Here is a 26,051-nt window from a genome sequence, read left to right as displayed (position 1 = left end):
ACAAGTTTTTTTTGTGAGGTCGGTATAAACAGAACCACTGCCAGCCTGGATTAAAGGGGCAAAGAGGGGACAGACTGAAGGAAAAATAACTTCAAAGGCAGAACCAGGGAAGCCAACCTCTGGAGCCAAGAAACCTTGGGCCAGGAGAGTGGATCCACCATGCATGTGGAGAGGGTGAGTTTGCCCCCAGGTTTGCAGAGGGTCAGCCTTCCTCCCCATTGTTCAGAAAGAGTGTCATCACCTCAGGGCTCTCAGATGACTGGGGAATCAAGGGGAGCTTGGCTGCCCCAGGCTTCAGAGAGAGTGGAGCACATTCCCTGGGAATTGGGGAGATCCTGGCTACCACCCCACTGTTCTAAGGGGCTTCAGAGGTGCCCCAGAGATGGTAGAGAGTCTGGGTGCCACCCTGATGCCTGAAGAGGGTAGAGCTGAGAACAAGGTGGTCTCCCCAAAGCTTGGAAGTGTTGGAACCCTCACCCCAGTGTTTGGAGAGAGCAGGGCCCCTGCATAAGCCCTTGGAGAGGGTGGGACTGCTGCTTTCTCAAGCCCCGAGGATAAGACATCGTTTTGTACATGACTCTCAGAATTTGAAATCTAATGGAGTTTGTCCTGCAGGTTTTCAGAATGGTTTGGGAACTTTTACCCCTGTTTTCCTAGCAATTTCTCCCTATGGAGATGGGAACATTTATCCTATGACTGTCCCTTCTTTGTATATTGGAAGCAGATAACTTGTTCTAAGTTCCACAGGTCCACAGCCAGAGGGGAATTTTGCCTTAGGATAGAACATGCCTGTAACTGATTTTGATAAGATTTGGTACTTAATATTGTACTGAAATGATTTAAGGCTTTTGTGATATTGTGATGGGATGAATATATTTTGCATATGGAAAAATGTCTTTTGGGGGTCCAGAGGGTAGAATGTGCTGGTTTGAACCTGTTTTGTACCCCAGAAAAGCCTATGTTCTTTTAATCCACTCTTGTGGCGGCAGACCTATTGTGGGTGGGACATTCTGATTAGGTTGTTTCCAAGGAGATGTGACCCAGCCAATTCAACGTGGGTCTTGAACCTTTACAAGAGAATAAAAGGAAGAGACATTTTGGAGAAAGCCATGGAAACCAGAAGCTAAACCCAGGAGAGAAGGATCAGCAGAGCCAGCCATGTGCCTTCCCATGTGACAGAGGAACCCCAGAAGCCATCAGCCTTTCTTCAGAGAAGGTATCTTTCTGTTGATGCCTTAATTGGAACATTTTCATGGCCTTAGAACTGTAAATTTGTGAACTAATAAACCCCCATTGTAAAAGCCAATCTGTTTCTGGTACATTGCATTCTGGCAGCTTTAGCAAACCAAAACATAGGGATATACCATATTCCATTTATCCATTCATCTGCTAATGGGCATTTGGGTTGCTTTCACCTTTTGGGTCTTGTGGATAATGCTGCAATGAAACATGGGATTTCATAACTGATATTATCACTGTCTGATGTGGAATGAATTGTGTATCCCCATTTGGGCATGTTCTTTGCCCTGGTCCACCTTCTGATGGGTGTGGGCCCAACGTAAATAAGATCTCTTCAAGAGGGTACTTCATTTAAGGTGTGGCCCCATTGAATCAGGTTGGACTTTAATCTGGATTACTGGAGACCTCTATAAATAGAGTGAGAGTCAAATGGAGAGAGAAGTCATGGGGAGCAGCCAAGAGCTGTAAGTCAATGGAACCCAAAAGAGAAAGAGAAGATGTAGCCATGTGCATTGCCTTGTGATGGAAAAGCCAAGGACCAAGGATCTCCAGCAGCCAGTCTTAGAACGCCACAGTTGTTGGAGAGAAAGCATCACCTTGCTGACACCTCAATTTTGGACCTCCCATAACTGCAAAAATTAAATTACCATTAAATTAAATTACCATTATTTAAGCCAACCCACTGTATGATATTTGTTTTAGCAGCTAGAAAATGAAAATAACACAGAGTCTAATGACAGTAACAGCTAGTTTTAGAGATTTTTCCTTGGGCCAAGTCTGATGCTAGGAATTTCACCAACATTCCCTCATTTAATCTTTCCTTGAAGTAGGAATTTTTTTGGACCTTTTTTCTTTTTAATAATTTTAGACTCACAGAAAAATTGCAGAAATACCAAGTTCCCCAACACCCTTCAGTCAGCTTCCCCTAATATTCCACATCTTACATAACCATGGTCTAAACCTGGTTATTGAAGTGAGAAAATTAACATCAACACAATCCTATTAGCTCATCTACAGACCTTATTAGGGTTTCACTGGTTATCCCACTAATGTCCTTTTTCGGATCCAGGATCCAGTCCAGGCTACCACTTTCCATTTAGTTATCTCATCTCAATTTACAGTGGTTTCTCAGTCTTTGTCTTATGACTTTTGAAGAGCCCTGCTTCTTTATTTTGTGGAATGTCCCTCCGTTTGGGTTTGTCTGATGGCTGTTCATGATAAGATTGAAGTTATGCATTTTTGGCAAGAATCCCACTGAACTGATGATTGATCTTCAGTGTATCTCATCGATGGGTCTGTGATGTTGCTGCCTCCTTACAAGTGATGTTAACTTTGATCACTGGAATAAGGTGGTGTCTGCTGGGCCGCTCCACTGTTGTAACTGGGAAGTTAGGAATTACTGGATCTTTTTATAGATATTTTTTCTTACTTTCTAGTATATTAGAATAGCCAGAAGGAAATACCTGAAATTGTTGAACTGTAACCCAGCTGCCTCGATTGCTGATAATGATTGTATAACTACATAACCTTTATCTTGTTATTGTAAAAACATTGTGACTGGCCCCACTTGTACCCCCTCTCCTGTTTTTCAACTTTTGAGTCTTATGATCACAAAAAACAGTCCCTAATGTTTATTAATGAAGGAACTTAAGTCAGCCCATAACTAACCCATCCCACTTCCTAAACTAACTTACTAGACAAAGCTGGATCTAACCAAAATTGGCCTGCCTGATAAGCACAGTAGCTTATAATACTAAAAATCACACCCATCATCATATTAAGACAGCCATTTCCTTACATATATTCTATGACTAAGCATGTAATCTATATGCACATGCTCAATAATTACATCTTCTCTAACTTCATCATCTCAAGCCATTGTACTCATTATCCTAAAACCTGCTCATCTTTTGATGCTATAAACCCATCAGTTACTACAGTTCAGGGAGACAGATTTTTAGGCCGACAGGCCATCTGATCTCCAGCTTCTGCTTAGCAATAAACTCATCCTCTCTTTGACACCTGGTGTCTCAGGAATTGGTCGTTTGAGCACATCAGACAGTGAATCACCACTTTTGATCATTATCACTGTAAATAACCAATTTCCCTCTTTGCAATTAATAAGCATCCTGGAGGGAAATACTTTGAGACCATGCAACCATCCTGTTTTTCATCATAATTCCCCCCACTAATTTTTAGCACCCATCCAAGGACTGCCTGCAGCAATTACGAGGTCTGTTTTCCTCATTCCTTCTACATTCAGTAACTGTGGAAGGATGTAGAGTCAGCCATATGGCAAGCATGAGGAGATTACTGGACCCCGAGTCCAAAGACTTCCAGAGCCACCAACGGGCCCTCCCTGGGCTTCCCAGCCCTGCAGGGTCCCCCGACCTGGACCGCCCCTCCTAAGCCCCGCCCCCAGGCTGGCGGCCCAGGAAGGCCGGGGGGCGGGGCGGCGCAGGGTCACGTGGTCCCCGCCAAGGCCGACGTGGCCTCCTGCGAACGCCCCACGTGTCCCTCGCCGCGCCCCGTACGCCGCTCGGACCCGACGCACCCGATCCCAAGATGGCGGCGCCCAGCGGGAAGAGGACCGGCGGCGGCGGCGGCGCCGGCTTGTGGGTCGGGCTGCTCCTGGCGGCCGCGGCCCTGAGGCCGGCGGAGGCGGTGTCCGAGCCCACGACGGTGGCGTTTGACGTGAGGCCCGGGGGCGTCGTGCACTCGTTCTCCCAGAGCGTGGGCCCGGGGGTAGGTGCCACCGCCGTCCGGGGGATTTGAGCGGGAAGAGGGGGCGCAGACCGTCAGGGGCGGGGCCTCACTGGGGGACGCGGGGCGTCGGGGCGGGGCCTGAGGAGGGGTCTCGGGCATCGGGGCGGGGCCTGAGGAGGGGGCTCGGGCATCGGGGCGGGGCCTGAGGCTGGGGCGCGAGGCATCGGGGCGGGGCCTGACTGGGGGACGCGGGACGCCGGGGCGGGGCCTGAGGCGGGGGCGCGGACATCGGGGCGGGGCCTCAGGAGGGGGCGCGGGCTGTCAGGGGATGGAATGGGGTGGGGGTGGGCAAACCCTAGTAAAAAGATGGGGCTCCCGGAAATCTGGAGATTTTTGACAAGCTGGGGCCACCCGCCTCAGTCCCTGTCTCACCCACAGGGGCATCTCCAAGGCATGGGGTCACCCCTCACCTGCCCAGAATGTCTAGCCAGCCCTGTCCCCCAAACCCTGGGGGGCCAGGCGAACCCCAGGGCGTACCAGAGGTAGGGAAAGGGGAGCCATAGGAGATGGCAGGAAGACAGACTACAAGCCTGGAGGCTGAGGGGGGTCCCTCTTGCACAAGGTCCCCACCATTTTTATGGAGGGGTGAGGCCGAACCTTCAGGGGAGGAGCTTACCTGGAGGCAGCAGCAGGGTCTAGCTCAGCACTGTCCCCAGCTTGTCGGAGGAAGTCCCTCCCTCTCTCAGCTTGTTTCCCTGCCTGTACCAACGGGATCCATAGCTAGGCATTGCCGAGTGCTTTAGATGTTAGGCCCATTTTACAGATGAGGAAACAGAGGCTCAGAGAGGTTTTCACCTGCCCAGGGCCCACAGGAGAGAAGAGATGAGACCCCATGTGCCCCTGCTTCCACAGCCCCTGCTCCTAGAGGGGTGGGTGCTGGGGGATGACTTCCCCTTCCTGTTTTTCACCACCAGATAGCACATGGGTTGTTTCCCCTGACCCAGGGGCTCACTGGTAGAGAGGCGAGCTGGGATCTGAGCCACTGGAAGGGCTTTCGGGGCTGACCTCCACGAACAGTGGATGGAGGGAGCTTGCCCCCTTCTTCTACAGTGCTCGGAGGGGAAAATCTCATCTGCCCATACCGACTTGCTTCTGGATCTTAGATAAGAATCCTGGAGCTGAACAGTCGGCAGTAAGCATTACCCCCTGCCAAATCTTTCTTTTTCCCTCTTCCATTCTTTAGGACAGATACACTTGTGTGTTCACCTACGCCTCTCAAGGAGGGACCAATGAGGTGAGTTGTTCAAAACTTGTGGTTTAGTTCCTAGACATGTATCCATTATTAGACGGTGACAGTCTCCAGGGGAACGTACGTGCGTTAGCTCACACTCCTTGAACCATTCCTGCTCCAATAAAAGAGAGAGGGTTCAATTTAAATCATGGTGACAGATTCCCCTCATTCCACACTGCCAGCAAATGTCGGGGCAGAGGAGGAATGGGAGAGTAGAATCTGCTACTCCCAGGATCCTCTATTAGAGGCTGTTGGGTTCGTTTTCTCTGCTACCTAGCAAATCACCACAAATGTAACAGCTTCACATGACACCCATTTATCGTCATATGGTTCTGTAGGTCAGAAGTATGTGTGGGCTCGACTGGGTTCTTTATAAAGCCAAAATCAAGCTGTCGGCCAGACTGGGCTCTTACCTGGAGCCCCTTCCAAGCTCATTCAGATGGTTGGCAGAATTCAGTTCCTTGAGGTTGTAAGATGGAGGTCCCCGTGTCCTTGCTGGCTGTTTTCTCCAGCTGGTGTCAGAAGAGGAAGCAAGAGAGGTTCAAAAGTGCAAGAAGGAGGCACTGTACCACTGCTGGCTTCGAGGGGGCCACACAGCCAGGAGTGTGGGTGGCCTCTCGGAGCTGAGGGCAGCCCCTGGCGTCCTACAACCACAAGTTACTGAATCCTGCCACAGCCACGTACACTTGAACGAGGACCCCAAACTCTAGATGACAACACAGCCTGGGAAGCACCTTGATTTTAGCCTTGTGAGCTTCTGAGCAGAGAATCCAGTTACATCATGCCCAGACTTCTGATGCACAGAATGGTGAGCAAATAAATGTGCATTGTTTTAAACTGCTGAATTTGTGTTGATTTGTTACGCGGTGTAGTGGCTCGAATGGGGGTCCCCAAAAAAGGTTTGCACACGTCCTAATTCCTGGATCCGTGAAGGGTCTGAGATGAAGAGACCATCGTGGGTTAAGCAGGTGGGCCCTGAATCCAATGACAAATGTCCGTAGAAGAGACACACGGGGAGGGGGTTTGTTGAACAGAAGAGAGAAAGCTACTTAGAAGAGAAGGCCATGTGAAGACAGAGGGACAGATTGGAGCATGGCAGCCACGAGCCAGAGAATACCTGGAGCCCCAGAGGTTGGCATAGGCCTAGAGGGATTCTCTTCTGGAACTTTCCAAGGGAGTGCAGCCCCACTAACCCCTGCATTTTGGACTTCTGTCCTGAACCGGGAGAGAATTAATTTCGGTCATAACGTACCAAGCTTGAGGTGATTTGTTAAGGAAGCCCCCGGAAACAACTACATGCAGCAACAGAAAACTAATACAGCCTGTAAGTAGAAAATCTCCATTACAGATCAACATTCTGTGAATGAAGCACTGTCAGTAAACTCTAGCTAGATCTACGGCTGGGTTTTTTCTGAAGGGAGAGCAGCAAGCCTAAGAGAGAAGGCACAAAACTGAGACTTTCTCCTTGCGATTAGGAGAAAGAATGAAAGAAAAATTGAAAAGGCAAAATTATCGCTATGGAAATCAGTGTTACTAATTTCCCTTCTAAAAATACCTTTTGCATCCCAAATCATGTTCTCCTCCCCGACACCCAGACTTTGAGAAATGCTACTATAGTTCTGGAACAGTCCACAATTATCATGTCCTCTAACAACCTAGAGTTTTAGAGATTAGGAGGCTACCTGGGTGTGCTGGTTTGAATGTATTATGTCCCCCAAAACACCATGTTCTTTGATGCAGTTTTGTGGAGGCAGATGTATTAGTGTCGATTAGATTGAAATCCTTTGATTGAGTGTTTCCATGGAGATATGACTCAATCAAATGTGAGTGAAACGTTTGCTTGGATAATTTCTATGGAGGTGTTACCCGCCCATTCAGGGTGAGTGTTATTTGGATCACTGGAGTCATATAAAGGAATTCACAGACAGACGGACTCAGAGCAACTGAGAGTGACATTTTGAAGAGGAGCTGCAGCTTACAGAGACATTTTGAAGACAGCCGTTGAAAGCTGACAATTTGGAGAACGCCATTTTGAAACACAACCCAGGAGCAAAGGAAGAAGACACCAGCCACGTGCCTTGCCGGCTAACAGAGGTTTTCCGGACACTAATGGCCATCCTCCGGTGAAGGTATCCTGTTGTTGATGTCTTACCTTGGACACTTTATGACTTTAAGACTGTAACTGTGTAACCAAATAAGCCCCCTTTATAAAAGCCAATCCATTTCTGGTGTTTTGCAAAACAGCAACATTAGCAAACCGGAATACTGGGGAACCCCGAAAGCATTTGCCCCTCACTTGCCTAACCCTGGCAGCCACGCTCGGGGTAGTACCTGTTCCCAGAAGGGTTAAGAGTCCACCTCCTCCTCTCCTGCTCGGGAAAATAGGTTGAAATGGTCAAGAACAGGTTTCTCGACTATAGCATGAGGACTAGATCGTTCTCTGGGCTAGGAGCCATCCTGTGCCTTGTAGGGTGTCGACAGCCTCCCTGACCTCCATCCACTCGACCTCTGCCCCCAGTCATGGCAACCAAAAATGTCCTCAGACATTGCCAAGTGTCCCCTGGGGAAGCAGGGGGACAGAATTGTCCCCAGGTGAGAATTGCTATGCAAGAGTGCTGTAAATCCACCTTTATTATTTTAGGTCTACCCAATTTGTAAATAAATGTGAAGGATCCCCGACTTCACTCTTTTAACAAAATGTGGTAAATGAACTGTGGCAGACACACCTTCCCAGTGGCTCAGGAGGCACCCCAGGGGGTTGCACCTCTGCTGGGGCTGGTTGTTGCCTTTGCACAACCCTCCACCTGATGCCACACGGTGCACGTCTCGCAATTCCCCACCCTTCCCTGGGTCGCTGCCAGGCTGCAGCACTTGTCCCAAGCTTCTGCTCCATTGTTGGACGGTGCCAAGTGGTGGGACGTTCTTCCTGATAACGAGCCCAAGCTCTTTGGTCCAGCGCCGCCCTCGAGAATTAGTCTGGTTACTTCCTCTTTCATGTGCAGCTCTCTGGACGCCTCTTTGTTGTGGAGACAATCCATTTAGCAGACAACACAATCAGACTAGCTGGGAAATGGGCTGGGAAATGCCCAGCATCACCCGCCACTCGTGAAAAGCAAACGCACCTCCCTGGTGAGACTTCTCGAGATGGTCAGTCTACTCCAGTGTCAGGGTGTCAGCTGCAGTGACCAGGGCTGGGCCCTCCCCTTGGGACAGCCGTTGGGTCACAAGCTGTAAAACCCATCATACGCTCGATCCTTTTCTTTGGGACAAGGGGATTCTTCCTGAAGGCAGTCACCTGAAAGAAAAGGAGACACATTCTGTACAGACTTGGTCCAAAGCGGCTCTGACTAACAATCATGACAACCACGGGGGGCTGGCGGTGCCGCATGAGGTGCACCCCACAGCCATTCAGCATGGCTGGTAACCAGAATCCATGGGACTGAATCTGTAGCCATAGGCATAATAAAATAATTACGCTTTTGTCTGCTTGCCTGACACCACATCATGGGCAGACGGCTGAGCATATTCTCAGCAGATTTAGGGGGCAGTGTCTGAGATATTTTCACCTGCAGGATTTGCTTGTTGTGGTTGAATCACATCCTCCCACAAAGACATGTTCAAATGCTGACCCCCAGTCCTGGGGATGTGAGACCAATTGTAAGTAGCGTCTTTGAGAATGGTATTAGTTTAAGGTGAGGCCACACTGAATCCGGGTGGGCCGTCATCCAATATGACTGGAGTCCTTACCAACAGAGAGAATTTGGACACACAAATGCCATGTGTCAGAGGCAGAGACCGAGTCATGGGTTGGCAGCCAGCGACCCCCAGGACATCCCAGATTGGAGAAGGCATGATCTTGTTGACGCCTTGCTTTTGAACCCCCAGCCTCCAAAACTAGGATACATTAAATTCCCATTGTTTAAGTCAATCAATCTGCAGTAGTTGTTATGGCAGCCCCCGCAAACTCAGATGCTGCATGGCATATGGGATAGGGGTGAGGGGATACCTCAAAGAAACGGGGTGACTGAGACAGAGGTTGGTGGGTAGGCCTGTGCACCCACTTCTGCAGAAACACAGGCAGGTTACCCAGATCCACCAGCTTCTAATATTTTGCCAGATCTGCCGTATCATTCTCCATCTATACAGCTGTCTCTCTATCCATCCATCCATCCCCCCACCCACCCACCTGTCCATCTGTCCGTCCATCCATCCATCCATCCATCCATCCATCCATCTATATTTTCTAAACATTTGAGAGAAGGTTGTATGAATCGTGCTCCTTGAACACTTAATACATCCACGTACCTTTCTTAAGAACAAAGATATTCACTTAAGCAATCACCTTAAGTACAGTTATCAAGTTCAGTAAATTTAACATTGGTAAGACACTTACAGTCTATCTTCTAATTTTTTTTCTCATGTCCCAGTAATGTCCTTTTGGGGACCAGGCATGTTTTAAGGCTCTGTCAGTAGAGAAGTAACAAAGGTCTCCAGTGCAAACCCCCAGGAGGAGTCCGAGGATGGGCCCCTGAGAGGCCAGTCGGTGTCACGTGCCAGTAGGCCAGGGATATTCATAACAGCGGCTCTCAGTGCTGGCAAATGCAAAATGGTGCGGCCACGTTGAAAACCAGCTTGGCAGTTCCTCATAGTTAAATGTACATCTCCTCTATGACCAACAATCCCACCAGTAGGTATTCGCCTTAGGGAATTAAACCATATATCCACAAAAAAATCCATGCACGAATGTTTGTAACAGCTTTAGTCATGGTTGCCAAAAACTGAGACAACCCAAATGTCTTTCAACAAGGAAGTGGATAAACCAAACGTGGTGCATCCATATACTGGAATACTACTCAGCAATATAAATGAATGAACCTAAACTGGACTTCATCAAAATTAAAAACTTGTACTTCAAAGAACACTATCAAAAAAGTGAAAAGATGCCCCACAGAATGGGAGAAAATATTTGCAAATCATATATTGATAAGGGACTAGAATCCAGAATATGTAAAGAGCTGTTACAACTCAATAACAAAAAAAAAAAAAACAACAATCCAAATTTAAAAATGGGCAGAGGACTTAATGGCCATTTCTCCAAGGAGGATATACAAATGGCAAAAAAGCACATGAAAAGATGCTCAACATCATTAGCCATTAGGGAAATGAAAAGCAAAACCACAGTGAACTACCACTTCATGTCCACTAGGATGGCTAGAATCAAAAAGATGGACAAAAAGTGTTGACAAGGATATAGAGAAATTAAAACTCATATAAACTGCTGATGAGAATGTAAAATGACACCGCTGCTGTGGAAAACAGGTTGGCATTGCTGCAAATGGCTCAACACAAAATTACAATATGACCTGGCAATCCGACTCCTAGCTATCTACTGGAGAGAGATGGAAACTTACATTTCTCATAATAGCCCAAACTTGAAAACAACCGAAATGTCCATCAACTGATGAATGAATAAACAAAATGTGGTACATCCATTCAATGGAATACTATTCAGTAATAAAAAGGAGTAAAGTACTGATAGATGCTACAACACGGATGAACCTTGAAGACATGATGGTCATGAAACAAGTCACCTATTGTATGATTCCTACTATATGAAGTGTTCAGAATGGGAAAATCCATAGAGAGAGAAAGGGAATTAGTGGAGGAAGGGGAACGGAATGGGGGTGACTGCTAAGGGGTAAGGGGTTTCTTTTGGGGATGCTGAAAACATTCTGGAATTAGACAGAGTGATGATGGTTGCCCAACCCTGTGACTATACTAAAAAACACTGAATTATACACTAAAAGAGTGGATTGTGTGGTATGTGAACTATATCTCAGTTAAGCCATTAAGAAATGAATGAGCTAGTGATACAGCAGCATGGGTGAGTCTCAAACTCATCATGCTAAGTGAAAACAGACAGACTCAGAAGACAACAGGCTGTATGATTCCACCTAAATGATGTTTTTGCAAAGACAAAACTGCGGGGCCTGATGTGGTATCATCGGTTGTCAGGAGTTTGCAGGAAGGTGGTGGGCTCCAGAGGTACCTGAGGGATATTTTGGGTGATGGAACCAATCAACATCCTTGTTGTAATGGTGGATACGTGGCCATGTGCATTTGTCAGAATTCTCTGATCTGTACATGGAAATGGGCACATTTCACTACGTGCTAATTGTACCCTTATAAAAAATAATAGTGGCTGTCATTTATGTGTCATCTGCTCCACCAGCCACTGGTAACCATAAGGCCCCTAGGACATTGTTATCGCCCCTGGTTGTGTGATCCCTGTCTGGCAGATGAGACGACAGAGCCTCAGGTGAGGAGGCTGCCCAAGGACACTCCCTGCGATGCCCCGCGGCGGACATGTTGACCCTCAGCCACTGTCACGAGAGGAGGGTCATCGGACAAGGGGAAAACCATCCCCAGGCAGGTCGAGCCTCTGGCTAAGAGACCCTTGGCTTTAAATTCATTTGCATTCATAATTTTTTTTTAAATTTAATCTTACTGAGATATATTCACGTACCATACAGTCATCCAAAGTGTACAATCATTTGTTCAGAGTACCATCATACAGTTGTACATTCATTACCACAATCAATTTTTGAACGTTTTCATTACTCCAAACAAAATTAAAATAAGAATAAAAATAAAAGTAAAAAAGAACACCCAAAACATTCCATCCCCCCATGCGTTCATAATGTTTTAAGAGGAGATTTAAATATTTGCCTCATTTCCAAGAACTTTTCAAGAACTGTGGAAAACTTGCCCAAATGTATTTCACAGGTTCAGACTGTTTCTAGGTGCTCAGAGGCCTCTGTTTTTAAATAGAAGTTCAGTGGACGTCTGTAGCCATCTCAAGTCATGCAGGTATAATTGGTTCCCACATTTGTGCTCACAGGCAAAACACATCCATATGACCACTTACTCGCGTTATAATTAATGTAAAAATGGCCATGTTTCTGCTAATGAAAAAGCTCTGACTTTAAACTGGAGATACCTGTAATCCAAGTCCATTATTACTTTGGGGAGATTACTGTAAACACTATCATTTTACAAGCAAAACGTAAAAATGCCCGAGGCAGCCAGGAACGCAGTGGTAGGTTTGCTAATATCATTTGGCCATGTTATCAGAAGCCAGGAAAATTAGAATAAACAGGTAGCAGCATGTCTTGGAAACATTCTAGAAATTTAAATTAATATTTCAAATTTAATTTTTTTAAAGAGCATTCATGTTCAAAAAGAGAAAAAATATAGAAAGCTTTATAGAGCTTTCTCTTCGTCCAGTTGCCACCCACCTTCAATGATTATTCATCCCTGTGTCTTTCAGGACTTCCATTTCTTACACAACTAAGCATGAGTACATTGTTTTCCCTTCTTTTCTTTTTACTTAATTTGTAGCATATAATTCTCACTACCCTGGATCCCCAGATCCACCAATATTAACGTTTCGGCACATTTACCATGTCATTCTATCCATCCGTCTGTCTATCTATCCACCTACCTACCTACCTACCTACCTACTTATCTATCCATTCATCTACCTATTTATCAGTCTCTTTCTCAACACTTGAGTGTTGGTTGAGTACATCATGCTCCTTGAAACACTTTAACACTGCCAGGTACATTTCTTAAGAACAAGGATATTCACTTATGTAACCACCTTAAGTGTAGTTATCAAGGTCAAGACTTTTTAACATTGATATAATACTCTCAGTCTATATTCTAATTTTTTCATGTGTCCCAATAATGTCCCTTGGAGCCTTTCCTCCTCCCTTGCTAGATCCCATCCAGAATCATATAATGCATTTAATTGTCATCTCTTCAGTTGCCTTTATCCTCCTCCCCCTCCTCCTCCTCCTTCTCCTTCTCTTATTGTGGGACGTGTATACAGCATGAACTTTCCCATCCGACACTCCCAAGCACACCATTCAGTGGAATTGATCTCATTCACAATGTTGCGGTGTCCTCACCACCTTCCATTACTAAAACTTTCCCATCTCCCCAGACAAAAACCATACACCCATTATGCATTAACTCCCCTTTCCCCTGTCCCCCACCCCTGCCAACTGAGCTTGTGTATTCCCCCATATTTTTCTTTGTAGTTACCATGGGGCTTAAATATAACATTCTAAGTCTATAGCAATCTCATTTGTTTTGATACCAACTTAACCCCAATAGTGTTTTAGTTTCCCGGCTGCCCAGGCAAATAGCATACAATGGGTTAGCTTAAACAGTGGGAATTTATTGGCTAGGAGAAATCCCAAATCAAGGCATCATCGAGGTGGTGCTTTCTGCTAGAAGACTTGTGTCGTTTGGCACTGACTGCCGGCAAGCCGTGGTCCTTGGCATTTCTATCACATGACAATGCACATGGCGGCCTCTCCTGACTTCTCTACCAGGTTCTGTTGACTCCAGTTTCTGGCTGCTCCCTTTTTCTCTCTGTCTTTGGCCTTCCCTTTGAGGCTTTCAGTAATAGGATTGAGACCCATCCCCAGTCAGTTGGGCCACACCCTAACTAAAGCAACCTCATCAAAAGTTCCCATTTAGAATGGGTCCACATCCACAGGAATCGATCAAGTTTAAGAACATGCTTTTCTAGGGTACATAGCTCCAAGCTACCACAAATGGTATACACAGTCTATGTTCCTGTACCCCTCTGTCCTCCCACCTTTATGTAGTTCTTGTCACAAATTACATGTTTATACATTACGGGTCCCAAACCACTGATTTATCATTACATTTTATGAGTACAAAAATACATAGTACTGGCACTCATATCTACCCGTGTCGTTACCCTCACTAGAGATCTTTATTTCTTCTTGCAGCATCGATCTATTATGTGTTGTCCTTTCCTTTGAACCTGCAGAACTCCCTTTAGCATCTCTTGTAGGGCTAGTCTAGTGGTGATGAAGTCCGTCAGCTTTTTTTTTTTTTTTAATTCAGTTTCATTGAGATACATTCACACACCATACAATTGTCCATGGTGTACAATCAGCTGTTCACAGTACCATCATATAGTTGTGCATTCATCACCCCAATCTATTTTTGAACATTTTCCTTACACCAGAAAGAAACAGAATAAGAATAAAAAATAAAAGTAAAAAGGACACCCAAATCACCCCCCCCTCAATCCCACCCTATTTTTCATTTAGTTTTTGTCCCCATTATTCTACTCATCCATCCATACACTGGATAAAGGGGGTGCGATCCACAAGGTTTTCCCAATCACACTGTCACCCCTTGTAATCTACATCATTATACAATCGTCTTCAAGAGTCAAGACTACTGGGTTGGAGTTTGATAGTTTCAGGTATTTACTTCTAGCTATTCCAATACATTAAAACCTAAAAAGGGTTATCTATATGTTTAAGAATGTCCACCAGAGTGACCTCTCAGCTCCATTTGAAATCTCTCAGCCTCTGAAGCTTTATTTCGTTTCATTTCACATCCCCCTTTTGGTCAAGAAGATGTTCTCAATCCCATGATGCCGGGTCCATGTTCATCCCCGGGAGTCATATCCTGCATTGCCAGGGAGATTTACACCCCTGGGAGTCACCTCAGCTTTTGCTTATCTGGAAATGTCTTAATCTCACCCTCATTTTTGAAAGAGTTTTGCTAGAATTCCTGGATGGCAATTTTTTGCTTTATGCACTACAGATACATCCTCCCACTGCCTTCTTGCCTCCATGGTTTCCGATAAGAAGTCAGCACTTAATCTTACTGAGGCTCCCTTGTTTGTGACACTGTGCTTCTCTCTGGTGGCTTCCAGAATTCTCTCTTCATCCTTGGCGTTCGACAGTTTGACTATAATATGCCAAGGTGTGGGTCTGTTTGGGTTCATCCTATTTGGAGTTCGTTGAGTGTCTTGGATGTGTAGATTCTTGTCTTTCATTAAATTTGGGAAGTTTCTGCCATTGTTTCTCCAAATATTCTCTCTGCTCCTTTCAACTCTCTCTCTTCTCCTCCTGAGACTCCCATAGTGTGTGTATCAGTACCCTTGATGGTGTCCCACAGGTCTCTTGGGCTCTGTTCACATTTCTTCTTTCTTTCTGCTCCTCAGACTGGAGTGGATGATTTTAATTGTCTTGTCTTCAAATTCCCTGATACTTTCTTCTGCCAGTTCTGTTGAACCCCTCTAAGGAATTTTAAATTTCTCTTTCCGCAGTCTTCAGCTCTGTTGGGCTCCTTTTCATAATTTCCATCTCTCTATTGTTATTCTCTTTGTGTTCATTTGTCATTTTCTTGCTTTCCTTTAATTCTTTGTGTTTTCCTTTAGCTTTTGGGGCATATTTAGGACCATTTTTTTAGAAGTCTTTGTCTGAAATGTCCCAGGTCTGGTCCTCCTTATCGGTGGTTTATGTTTTGATCCTCTCCTTTGCCTGGGCCATCGCTTCCTGTTTCTTTGTATGTTTTGTAACCTTTTGTTGAAACCTGGATATTAAGATTGATATTTTAATGTGTTATTGCTGGAATTTAGCCTCTGAGGCATCTGTTCCTTAAGCTTGTATCCAGCTAGTGTTATCACAGAGCTTTCCTTGAATGCCAGAAGCTAACAAGATCAACAACAGCAACAACAGCAACAACAACAACAACAAAAAAAAAAAAAAAAAAAAAAAAAAAAAAGGGAAAAAAGCAAACACCTTTCCCAGTCCTTGCATATTGACGTGAGGGAGTGTTCTCCTTCAGGGCTTTCTATACGATGAGTTTACAGAATAGCTCCAGGCCAAAGCACAGGGGCCTCCCTGCTCCCTTCTGCGGGTGACTCTTGTCTTGAGCATGCAGATGTGGCCCTGGGAATTCCTGTATTTTCAAGGTTCTGAATGTCCCCTCTGGCCTTGGAAGCAGTTTCATCACTGCCCCGACCACAGCACGGTATGTCCGATGGCCAGCGGTCGCCCGCCCCAGGCAGCACCATTTGACTGCTCACCCACAATGTCCTGCAGGAGAGCTCGGTGAGCCTCCTTCCACACACAGGGCAAGTTGTGGGATGGTGAGTCCCTCAGACCGCCACCAGAGAGACGGGGCTGGACGTGCATACTCACAGAATGTGCATGAGGGTTACTCTGCTCCCTTTGGCTCCAGGACCAGAGTCTGCACTGGGAGCTGAACTGGAGAGGGATGGAGGACGGGTCAGCCAGGGCCCCACGAGATCCGGCCCCTTTTGGGTGGCATTTGTTTTCTCTCAGCACTTTAAATATATCAACCAACTGCTTTCTTGCCCCCATGGTTTCTGATGAGAAATCAGCACTTAATCTAATGGACCCAGCCCCTTTTCAAGTGGCCTTTTTTTCTTAATCCGAGCTCACCTTGTTACCACAGTCCTTGGTTTTCTGGAGCTTTGAGAAAAATATTTCTGCCAGTTCTAGCTGGTCAATCAAAGCTTCCATGGGGGGACAGAACCCCAAAGCATCTCACTCGGCCGTCTCAACTCCACTCCATGCTATTTTATGGGACAGCATTTCCTTAAAGATCTTTCCATATGCCATGTACAGTGCTTCCTCAATTCTTGTGACAGATATAGTTTATTTAACCATCTCCTTACAAACGGACAGGGGTTCCCTTCCAGTCTTATCCAATTATAAAAAGTGCTGCCACGAATTAACCTCATGCAAAGGTGTAGGTTCGGATGTGGTGTCACAACCCAGAACTGGGATTTCTGGGTACGATTTTTTTTTTTTTTTTTTTGTAATTCACCTTTTCATTTTGAGATCCTTACAGATTCACAAGCAGTTGTAGAAAATTTCTTAGACAGATCCCCAGGCCCTTTATCCAGTTTCCCCCAAAACTGTAGTCAGTTTCACAGGCAGGAGATTGGCCTCGGCAGGGGCAAAATGCCTCACCACGGTGCCCCCCACCCCCATGGCCCTTTTGTAGCCACACCCACCCCTGCCCAATCCTTGAGTCCAGGAGTTTGCAATGTGGGGTCCCAGGGGTGGGGCTAGTTACAGCCTCACCAGCAATGCCTGGAGTGTCTGAGACCCTCTCTCTCATCCACAGCTTGCATTTCTTTTTTTATAAGCGAAGGTGAACATCTTTTCATATATGTAAGAGTTGTTTGCATTTCCCCATTTGTGGGAGGCCGTTTGGGGTGATTTTGTAGGAGAGGCCTCATGTTTCGTGATTGAGGACACGGGATGGGCGAGCTTCATAAGCAGTGACGGATACCGAACCGCAGGCCACCAAGAGGGACGGGGGGGTGTGGGTGAGCCGGGCCCCCCAGCAGGGTGAGCCGTGAGGGACAGGAAAATGGGCTCGTGTTGCAGGACTGGGAATCAGCTCAGAGCTCGCTGAGCGCCTTGGCCAGAGCGGCTCTGGGCTCCGGGGCTGACCCTGTGCTCCTCTTCTCTCCCCAGCAGTGGCAGATGAGCCTGGGCACCAGCGAAGACGGCCAGCATTTCACCTGCACCATCTGGAGGTGAGCTGGGGACTCCCATGGGGAGACCCCACCCCTGGAGCCGCCCAAGTGCTGTTTCTGGCCCCGAGGAGAGATGAGGGGGCAGGGGGGGCAGGACAGACCGGGTCCTGCCCCCTTGGAGGGGCGCACAGGCAGTGGTGTGTCCACCACACGCCACACACATGGCCCTGCACTGTGCCGGGGCCTTGGTGGGGTGTGGCGATCGGGGAGGGCTCCCCAAGGACGTACGTGGACACTGAGGCAGGGAAGCCCAGGGAGAGTGTTCCAGGCGGGGAGAAGCCCAGGAAAGAGGGAAAGAAAGGAAGCTGAGAGGAGCCCCCAGTGGGAGAGACGGCTGGAGTGGGTGGTGGGCGGGCCTGGGGCTGCTCCAAGTCTCCAAAGGGCTTTTCTGGAAAATTTTGTGTGTGTGTGTGCAATTTTTTTTTCATTGAGATGAAATTCATGTATCATAAAATACACCATTTTCAAGTATGTACTTCAGGGTGTTTGGTGTGTTCACAGAGTTGTGCCGCGATCACCACTAGTTCTAGAACATTCTCATCACCCTCAAAAGAAATCCCAGCCCATTAGCAGTCATTCCCCATCCCACTCCCAGCCCCTGCATTCTTTAATCCATCTGCGTCTCCATGGGTTGGCCTGCCCTGGGCATTTCTCGTAAATGTGCCCACGCGGTATTTGTCTCTCTGTCTGACTTCCTTCACTCGGCATCTTGTCTTCAAGGTCCGTCCCCGTTGTCGCTGCATCAGAGCCTCCTTCCTTCTGCGGCCCAGTGATCTCCTAATGGGCTGTGCTCAGATCGGCAGCGGCTGTGGGGGTGGGTGGAGGCAGTGAGGAGGCAGCCGCACTTGTCCATCCCTGCAGGAGGGTCCTGCCCTGGGGGGCAGGGGGAGAGCAGCCCGTTTTGAGAGCTGCTCAGAATCGAGGCCTCAGTCCCCGATGGGAAATGGATTGGGTTGGGGGAAGCAGCTGGAGGGGGGAGTTGGGGAGGAGTCCCCAGTTGGGCTCAGCGTGGGCAACTGGGCGAAGATGGGCTGGGTCCCAGTGGGGGAGCACCAGGAGGGGACAGTCCCAGTGGGGGAGCACCAGGAGGGAGGATTCTACTGGGAGAGCACCAGGAGGGAGGATCCCAGTTGGGGAGCACCAGGAGGGAGGGTCCCAGTGGGGGAGCATCAGGAGGGAGGGTCCCAGCTGGGAGCACCAGGAAGGAGGGTCCCAGCTGGGAGCACCAGGAAGGAGGATCCCAGTGGGGGAGCACCTAGAGGGGAAGGTCTGAGTGGGGAGCACCTAGAGAGGAGGCTCTGAGCAGGGAGCATGAGGAGGGACAGGGGATGGCCGTGAGCAGCCAGGAATTCGTGTGGCCTGTTGGCACAGGGGTGGAGGCCACAGCCTCAATGTGAAGGCCCCAGAGAGAGTGTGTCTCCCAAGAAGACATCCTCAAAGGGGTCTGGTGGAAGCCAACATTCCCCCCAAAAGTCACCCTAGAATGTGTTTTCTTTTGAGCAGTTCTTTCACCAAAATGTTCTCTCCAAAGGAAAATCATGGCTCTTACCTTCTGCAGGTCAGAGACCTGAGAATCGGGCTAAAGCCGTGCACTCCTTCCCCCCAGAATGCCCAGAAACACGCACACAGTGTCTGTCCCCAGTTCAGAGGCCACAGCCCCTCGACGTCCATCTGTGGCCTGGTTCAGGCGCCATGGCTCTGCTTGGGGACAGGGGGCACATCCCCTGCCCACCCCTCCCAGGCCCCTCAGTGCCTCCCTCCCTCCCCGCACGTCACCCCGGCACGGTCGTGACTCACGGGTGTGGCCTCCCTGCCAGGTGGCCGCCTGGTCCTGCTCCTTGTCATGCCAGTGCCTCGAGCACAGCTCGATGACCGAGCCTGGAGCCAGAGAAGGTGTGGCCAGCCTCTGGGGTGGGGGACACGGAGCTGCATGGACTCTTGTCCCTTCCCTCCTGGGCCCTGTGGCTCCTGAACGCACCAAGCCCAGTAAATATTCCTGGAGCAGTCGGGACACACTGACACTGGGCAGGCGCTCTGGGTTCAGACCAAAGAGAAGTCCAGGCCGTGGGCCCGCCTTCCAGGGCCAGGGCTTTCCCCAGGGAGACAGAGCCACCCATGGGAGACAGTGAGAGGGCAGTGAAGGACCCAGAGAGCTGAAGGAGTCTCTGTAACCAGCAGTTACACCCAAGGAGTTTTGGGGATGGACCCCCCATTGGTGGCAGGCAGAGGCCAGAGGTAAGGAGCCCCCTGTCGAGAGAGGACCCCATTGGCAGTGTGGTGGCCAGGAGCCAGCTCGGGCTGATTACACTGGGGCTTGGCCTCGGCTGCAGCCCCTCATCCCACCCATCTGGCCCCGGAGGGCCCTGAGCACCTGGTGTCCCCCCAGGAGAGAGGTCCAGCTCCCCAGACGCTGCCTGAGCCCCCGTTGAGCCAGGCCCAGCGGCACCTGCTGGGGCACCCCCCACTCTTGTGTGCAGCCCACCCCCAAGTCCACCGGCTGTGCTCCCACTTGGCTGCTCTCCCAGTGGCCACTTCTCACAGACCTCACTGCCCCACTCTATCCCCAGGCCCCCTGTTTCAGTCACTAAAGCTGCTGGGATACAATATACCAGGAATGGGTTGGCCTTTTCAGTGGGATTTTATTAGGTTACAAATTTACAGTTCTGAGGCCGTGAAAATGTCCCAGTTAAGGCATGAACAGGATGATACCTTCTCTGAAGAAAGGCTGATGGCATCCGGGGCTCCTCCGTCACAGGGAAGGAACAAGGCCGGTGTCTGCGGATCCTTCTGTCCCGACTTCTGGTTTCGATGGCTGCCTCCCAATGTCTCTGAGCGTTTCTCTCTCAGCTTCTCTGTGGGTCCTTCTTGCTTCTCCTGGGGCGTTTTCTTTCTAACTCTCTGTCCGTGAGCTCTCTTAAAGCACTCCAGGAAAGGATCAAAACCCACCTTGAATGGGCTGGGTCACGTCTCCATGGAAATAACCTAAGCGAAAGGTCCCACCCCCAAAAGGTCGGCCCCCAAAGGGATGGATTAAGAGAACATGGCCTTTTATGGGGTACAGAAGAGCTCCAAGCCAGCACGCCCCCCGCCATCCCAGTCTCTTTTCCGCCGAGCGGCCCGGCAGGACTTCTCAAACCACAGGCATAATCATCTCACCGTCGCCTTCCAGCAGCTTCTCTCTGCTTGACTGTCCCTCTCTCCGCTGCTCGCTGCTCTGGCCACACTCACCTTGCTGTCCCTGCAGACACTGGGCCCTCTGCCTGGGAAGTCACCCCCTCCCCTTCCTAGTTAACCCCTGTACTTCCCCCCTGGGCGGTCTCAGCTGACCCCTGGTAGCCCAGCCCTGGCACCCGTCGCAAGGCCCACATGCCATGGGCACTCAGTGGAGAGTGTTCAGTCACCAGACACAGGGACCCCATCGTAGAACACCTGACAACCCAGAAGGAAGCAAGCCGGCAGAACATTCCAGCAGAGGGGAGAGAAGGGGTGACGCCGAGGCGACCCCGTCCCTCCATCTCAGGGACAGCACGTGCTAAAACCAGCCCCTCGCCTGACCTTTCCCACAGACCCCAGGGGAAGTCCTATCTCTACTTCACCCAGTTTGAGGCGGAAGTGCGGGGTGCCGAGATCGAGTACGGCATGGCCTATGTGAGTACTGGCTTGGACTTCGGGCTGGCCCCTGGGGGGGCAGCTAGGGGCGTGGGGGGGCTGTCCAGGTGCCACACTACGAGACCATCCTATTCAGACCACTGGGGAAAGGCTGGCAAAACCAGAGCCAGACCCTCTCGGAGACCTTCTGAGAGATTCCGTCACTTGGGGAATGTGGCACGGCTTGAAATGTATTGGGAGTCTTGGGCTCATCCTAAAGCCACAGGGGCATTTTATACCCAACACCGTATCTGCGTTTGGTTTAATAGAACCTTGTAATGCTCCCTGCCTGCCCCCACCTAGCATCTGGGAAAATTGGTGCCAGGACAGCGGGCCGGGTGGGTCTGTGGCTTTTTGTGTGCCAGGACTCACTGTTTCGGGCTCCTGGGGTGCATGTTTCTGGGGTTCAGACACTGCCAGGATTTCGGGCACAGAGCAGTGGAGAGCAGCTGGTCAGAGGGTGTGGGAAACTGAGGCACCGAGCTGCTTATGAGCTGCCTGCGTCCATACCACTGTGGGGCCCTAACTCTCCCCTCTGGGCCTCAGTTTCCTCATCGGGCCAACAGGGCTGACAACACAGGCTCCCAGGTCACTGAGCAAAGCCGTGCAACATGAGGGACCGTGTCAGGCTGGGGGCACATGCTCAGTGGCTGACGGAGACAGTGATGGTAAAGAGGCTGATGATGAAGCCGCCAATTTAGGGCAAAGGGTTTGAAACTGTGCCTGAGTCTCCGTGCAGGTGCCCTGGCGTCACCATGCTGGGCAGCCCCCCACCCCACCTGAGCCCCAGCAGCCCCCGGAGTGGACCACACTCTTAAGAAAGTGCCATCTTTAAATCAATCAGAGGACAGATTCTGTCCCGGCAGGAGCTGACGGCACAGGCCAGCAGGGTGTTTGAGGAGAGTTCAATCAAGTGTGGCTGGGGTTGGGGTAACTAATCAGGGGCCATGTACACCCCATAGAGGGACCCAGCTGGGGCCGCAGCCGGGAAATGTATGCCCTGACCTCTCTCCGCCCCCCGCCACCATTTTCCTGCCAGCACCCTTGTCTTGCGGTGCTGGCCGCTCGGCCTCCTGGGACACGAGCAGAGAGGGCGAAGGTGGAGGTGGACCTGCAGGAGAAGGCAGGAGACCCGGCTCCCAAGCCCGGGGACAGGACCCAGGGCCCCTCGGCCACTACTCCAAACCCCCGCAACGTCCACCAGAGTAGTGTGCCCAGACCGGGGAGGGGCAGCTCCCCACACAGGGGGCACGGGGCACACCACAACTCAGAGCCCATTGCATTTGGGCCCAAAGCAGTTTGAAAACCACTCGTATTTGTTGGGGTTCAACCAGAGATGCAAAACCAGCAGGAGTTAGTTATATATATTAAGAGATTGATTGCAAGGAATCTGTGTACATGACAGTGGGGCTGGTGAAGCAAGGCCCAAGTCCATAGGGCAGTGGGATCTCTCGGGCAAGGGCTGAAGCTGCCGTCCACAGGTGGGATTCCCTCTTCCACCAGGAAGTGTCAGCTCTGCTCTGACGGTCTTCCAACTGATTAAGTCAGGCCCACCCAAAAGGCCTAGGCCCATCCCCCTCACCCAGAGTCAGTGATCACAGACTCTGATCCCATCTTTAAAATAGCTTCATGGTGATACCCAGATTACTGTGTCACAGGGACGGAAGCCTCATCAAGCAGCCATATCCCCCTGACCATAGTCCCCCTGGATTAATCCCCTCCAGGGCCCCTTCTTACATTAACACTCTTTCATCTTGGCTGATCCGAAAGTGGCATAACCCAGGTTTGTAAAAACGACATTGAAGAAACCGCTGTGCTTGTACCATCTCCATAGGTTATTAATGGAAAGAAAAATGGATTAAATACCTTTCTCCCTCGGATTTGTCCGGGAGGCTTGAAATTTTAAGCTAGTCGACAGTCTCTTAAGGAGATTAACCAGCCGCTTCCATCAGATTTTCTCTTGTGCTTAGGAAAATAGCACTCGCCTCTTCAGTGAATGAACGTGGCTTTAGTCTGCTCCTCTAGAAGCCACCTGAGCCGTCTTCCTTCCTGATTTGAACGGCCATAATAAAGCTTCTGCACGTTCCCTTTCAGTCCAAAGCTGCTTCGGAGAGAGAGAGTGAAGTTCCCCTGAAAAGCGAGGAATTCAAAGTGACCAAAACAACAGGTACGAAACAGCGGGCCATGGAGGTGGGGCCCGGGCATTCAAGGAAAACAGTGGCTCGGGGGCCAGTTAGTGATGGGGAGGCTGCTGAGGGGGCGTCTTGGGGTTATGGACCAGGCCGGCACCTTGGGGTGGCTCACTGTTTCCATAAAAGACCAGAGAGTAAATCATTTCAGCTCCACGGGCCACGCGGGTCCTGTCGTGACCACTGGGCCCTGGTGTTGTAGCCAAGCAGCCAGAGTCAGCCATAAACAAGCAGGCATGGCCGTGTGCCAATAAAACTTTATTGGTGGATGCTGAAATGTGAACTTCCTATCATTTTCATATGTCACCAAGTACTATTTTTCTTTTCATGTTTTTTTTTTCTTTAACATTGTAAACATATGGAAACCTCCCTTAGCTCACTGGCTGTACAAAAACAAGCAACGGGCCACACTTTGCCAATCCCTGTTATAGGATTTAAGGCATGAGAGCCCACCATGCCAGCCTGTGTCCATGAGGCGCACCCAGCATGTCTCTCCAGGAGAAGGGGCAGGGTAGGGCCTGTAGGACGTGTGCACAAGGTGGCTGTCTTGGGCCCTTTTCTTTATGAACTGGATGCTTTGAGGCAGAAAGCATCAAATGATGTAGAGGTTCGTGGGGGGTATGGTGTCAGTCTGTGCTGGGTGAGGGGGGCTGTCTCTGTTGGCACCGGGTCCTCCTGGGTTGCGAGATCCCTGCTGTGTCTTATGAACAGCTTTAGGGCTCATGGGCAGGTGCTGGGCAGGTGAGGGGCCAGGCCCTAGGAGGGGCTGTGGGGAGGAGGGGCAGGGTCTGGGATGGGCTCTGGGGGCGGGGTGAGGCCTGGGAGGGGCTCTAGGGAGGATGGGCGGGGATTGGGCGGGGCCCTTAAGGAGGAGGGGGGCTGGGAGGGACTTTGGGGAGGAGGGGCGGGGACTGGGCGGGGCTCTCTAGGGAGGGGGCAGGGCTGAGACGAGCTCCGGGGGAGGAGTGGGACCTGGGCCGGGCTCTCAGGAGGGGCAGGCGTTTGGGAGGGGCTTTCGGGGAGGGGGGCGGGGCCTGAGTGGGGCTTTGGGGAGAGGGGCGGGGCCTGGGCAGGGCGGAGGGGCGGGGCCTGGGCGGGCGGAGGGGCGGGGCCTGGAGGCTGTGGTCGATCGAGACGTGGCTGGAGCAGCGTCGCTCGGGCGCGCCTGGTGCTCATGGTGTGCGTGGGGCGCACATGCGCTGTCCGGCTCCTCCGCCAGTCCATCCTCAAATGGGCAGAAAGAACATTGCGCCTCCCCGGCCCCCCAGCTTCCCTGGCCTTCCTGTCGCCCCCTGTTCCTCTCCCTGCCGCCCCCCCTCCGGTGGACCCGACCCCCTGCCGGGTGCCGACGCCATGTCTCCTCTCTTGCAGTGGCGCACAGGCCCGGGGCGTTTAAGAACGAGCTCTCCAAGCTGGTGATGGTGGCCAAGGCGTCCCGCAGTGAGCTGTGACCAGGAGCCCTTCGGGGTGGCTTTTCGTCATCTCCGAAGGATCCCGGGGTCCTGAGAGGCTGGCGCGTTTCTGGATTTTAGGGGGGCCCCTCGATTTCTGTCCAGCAAACGCAGCCCTGTTTGGAGGGGTTCACAGAGCACCCAAGGCCCAGAGGCAGAATCAAGGGGCCCAGAGAACCTGCTGGAACCCCTTCCTGCCTCTCCCGCAGGGGAGTGTTGGTCGCAGAACCGTCCACGTGCCTTTCTTTCCAGAAAGGGCATCGGGGACGAGGAGGGGTGCGTCTTCCTGGGCGCTCCGGGTCCTGCTTTCCTGTGACCCCCAAGCAGAGCCCACCGCCTGCCTCCAGGACGATTTTCCTACAGCCCACCTTCCAAGGGCCTCCTTTCACAATTGAGTTGGAAGAAATTAAATGTTCTTTTGTATTTAAATAAACAAGGCAGGGTTAAAATCGGAGTCCAGGGACGCTGGGGGGCCTGTGCTCCGGGCTTCGCTTCCTGCAGGATGCGGTGACACCGCAGCCCCGGGGACAGCCACGGTGCTGTGAGCTTCCCTTAAAAGGACCCAGCAGGGAAGCCAGGCCCCTCGCTTGCTGGTGCCCCCCGCGGGAGGCGGGACACACGTGGCCTCCCTCGCAGGGCAGAGGTCACCTCCCGGGCCCCTTCCTTGGCTCTGAGGACCCCACCCCTTGAACTCACGAGGCCCAACGGTGACCCCACTCCCGGGAGGATAAGCAGGCCCAGGGTGGGAGGGCAGACGTCTGCAGGAAGTGGGGCGGGGGCCTGTCCGAGTCGGCGCCTGGTGCAGGAGCCCTTCGCCATTTGGAGGTGAAAAGCGCGTGAATGCAAAGAGTAGCTGTTCTGCCGAAGAATGCCACGGGCCGGAGAATATTTTTAAAAAGCAAACACAAAACCCTCTGCAGCCTTAAGCTGCGAGCGGGCACCGCCTGCTGACAAAGGTCATCCCCAGGAAGAATCACGGGGGTGGGCACCCCTCCCAGGGCCAGGAGCGCGTCCGGCTCCAACTTGGGGCTCCAGAGGGTCCCTGAGAAGGGCCTCGTGCACGGAAAAGAAACAAATAGAAGCTGAGTGCAGAGATGCGTGTGCAACGT

The 26,051-nt window shown here is 50.6% G+C and overlaps 1 protein-coding gene across 2 annotated transcripts; it reads left to right on the top strand.

Annotated features, from left to right (window-relative positions):
• The first annotated feature begins 3,751 nt into the window (after positions 1–3,751).
• MYDGF (myeloid derived growth factor) lies at positions 3,752–25,391 on the top strand. 2 transcript variants are annotated; one of them, XM_037824159.1, is made up of 6 exons: positions 3,763–3,984; positions 5,189–5,239; positions 17,593–17,654; positions 21,221–21,302; positions 23,397–23,469; positions 24,863–25,391. In XM_037824159.1, the coding sequence occupies exons 1-6, from the start codon at positions 3,805–3,807 to the stop codon at positions 24,940–24,942; spliced, it is 528 nt and encodes a 175-aa protein (XP_037680087.1). In that variant the 5' UTR covers positions 3,763–3,804; the 3' UTR covers positions 24,943–25,391. The 2 variants fall into 2 exon arrangements, with proteins under 2 accessions (XP_037680088.1, XP_037680087.1); XM_037824160.1 differs by lacking the exons at positions 17,593–17,654; positions 21,221–21,302; positions 23,397–23,469; positions 24,863–25,391 and adding an exon at positions 5,749–6,122 and having other exon boundaries at positions 3,752–3,984.
• Positions 25,392–26,051: the final 660 nt, after the last annotated feature.

This window comes from Choloepus didactylus (assembly GCF_015220235.1).
Source record: "Choloepus didactylus isolate mChoDid1 chromosome 25 unlocalized genomic scaffold, mChoDid1.pri SUPER_25_unloc1, whole genome shotgun sequence".
Lineage (NCBI taxonomy): Eukaryota > Metazoa > Chordata > Mammalia > Pilosa > Megalonychidae > Choloepus > Choloepus didactylus.
This window is presented reverse-complemented; position numbering and strand designations above follow the sequence as displayed.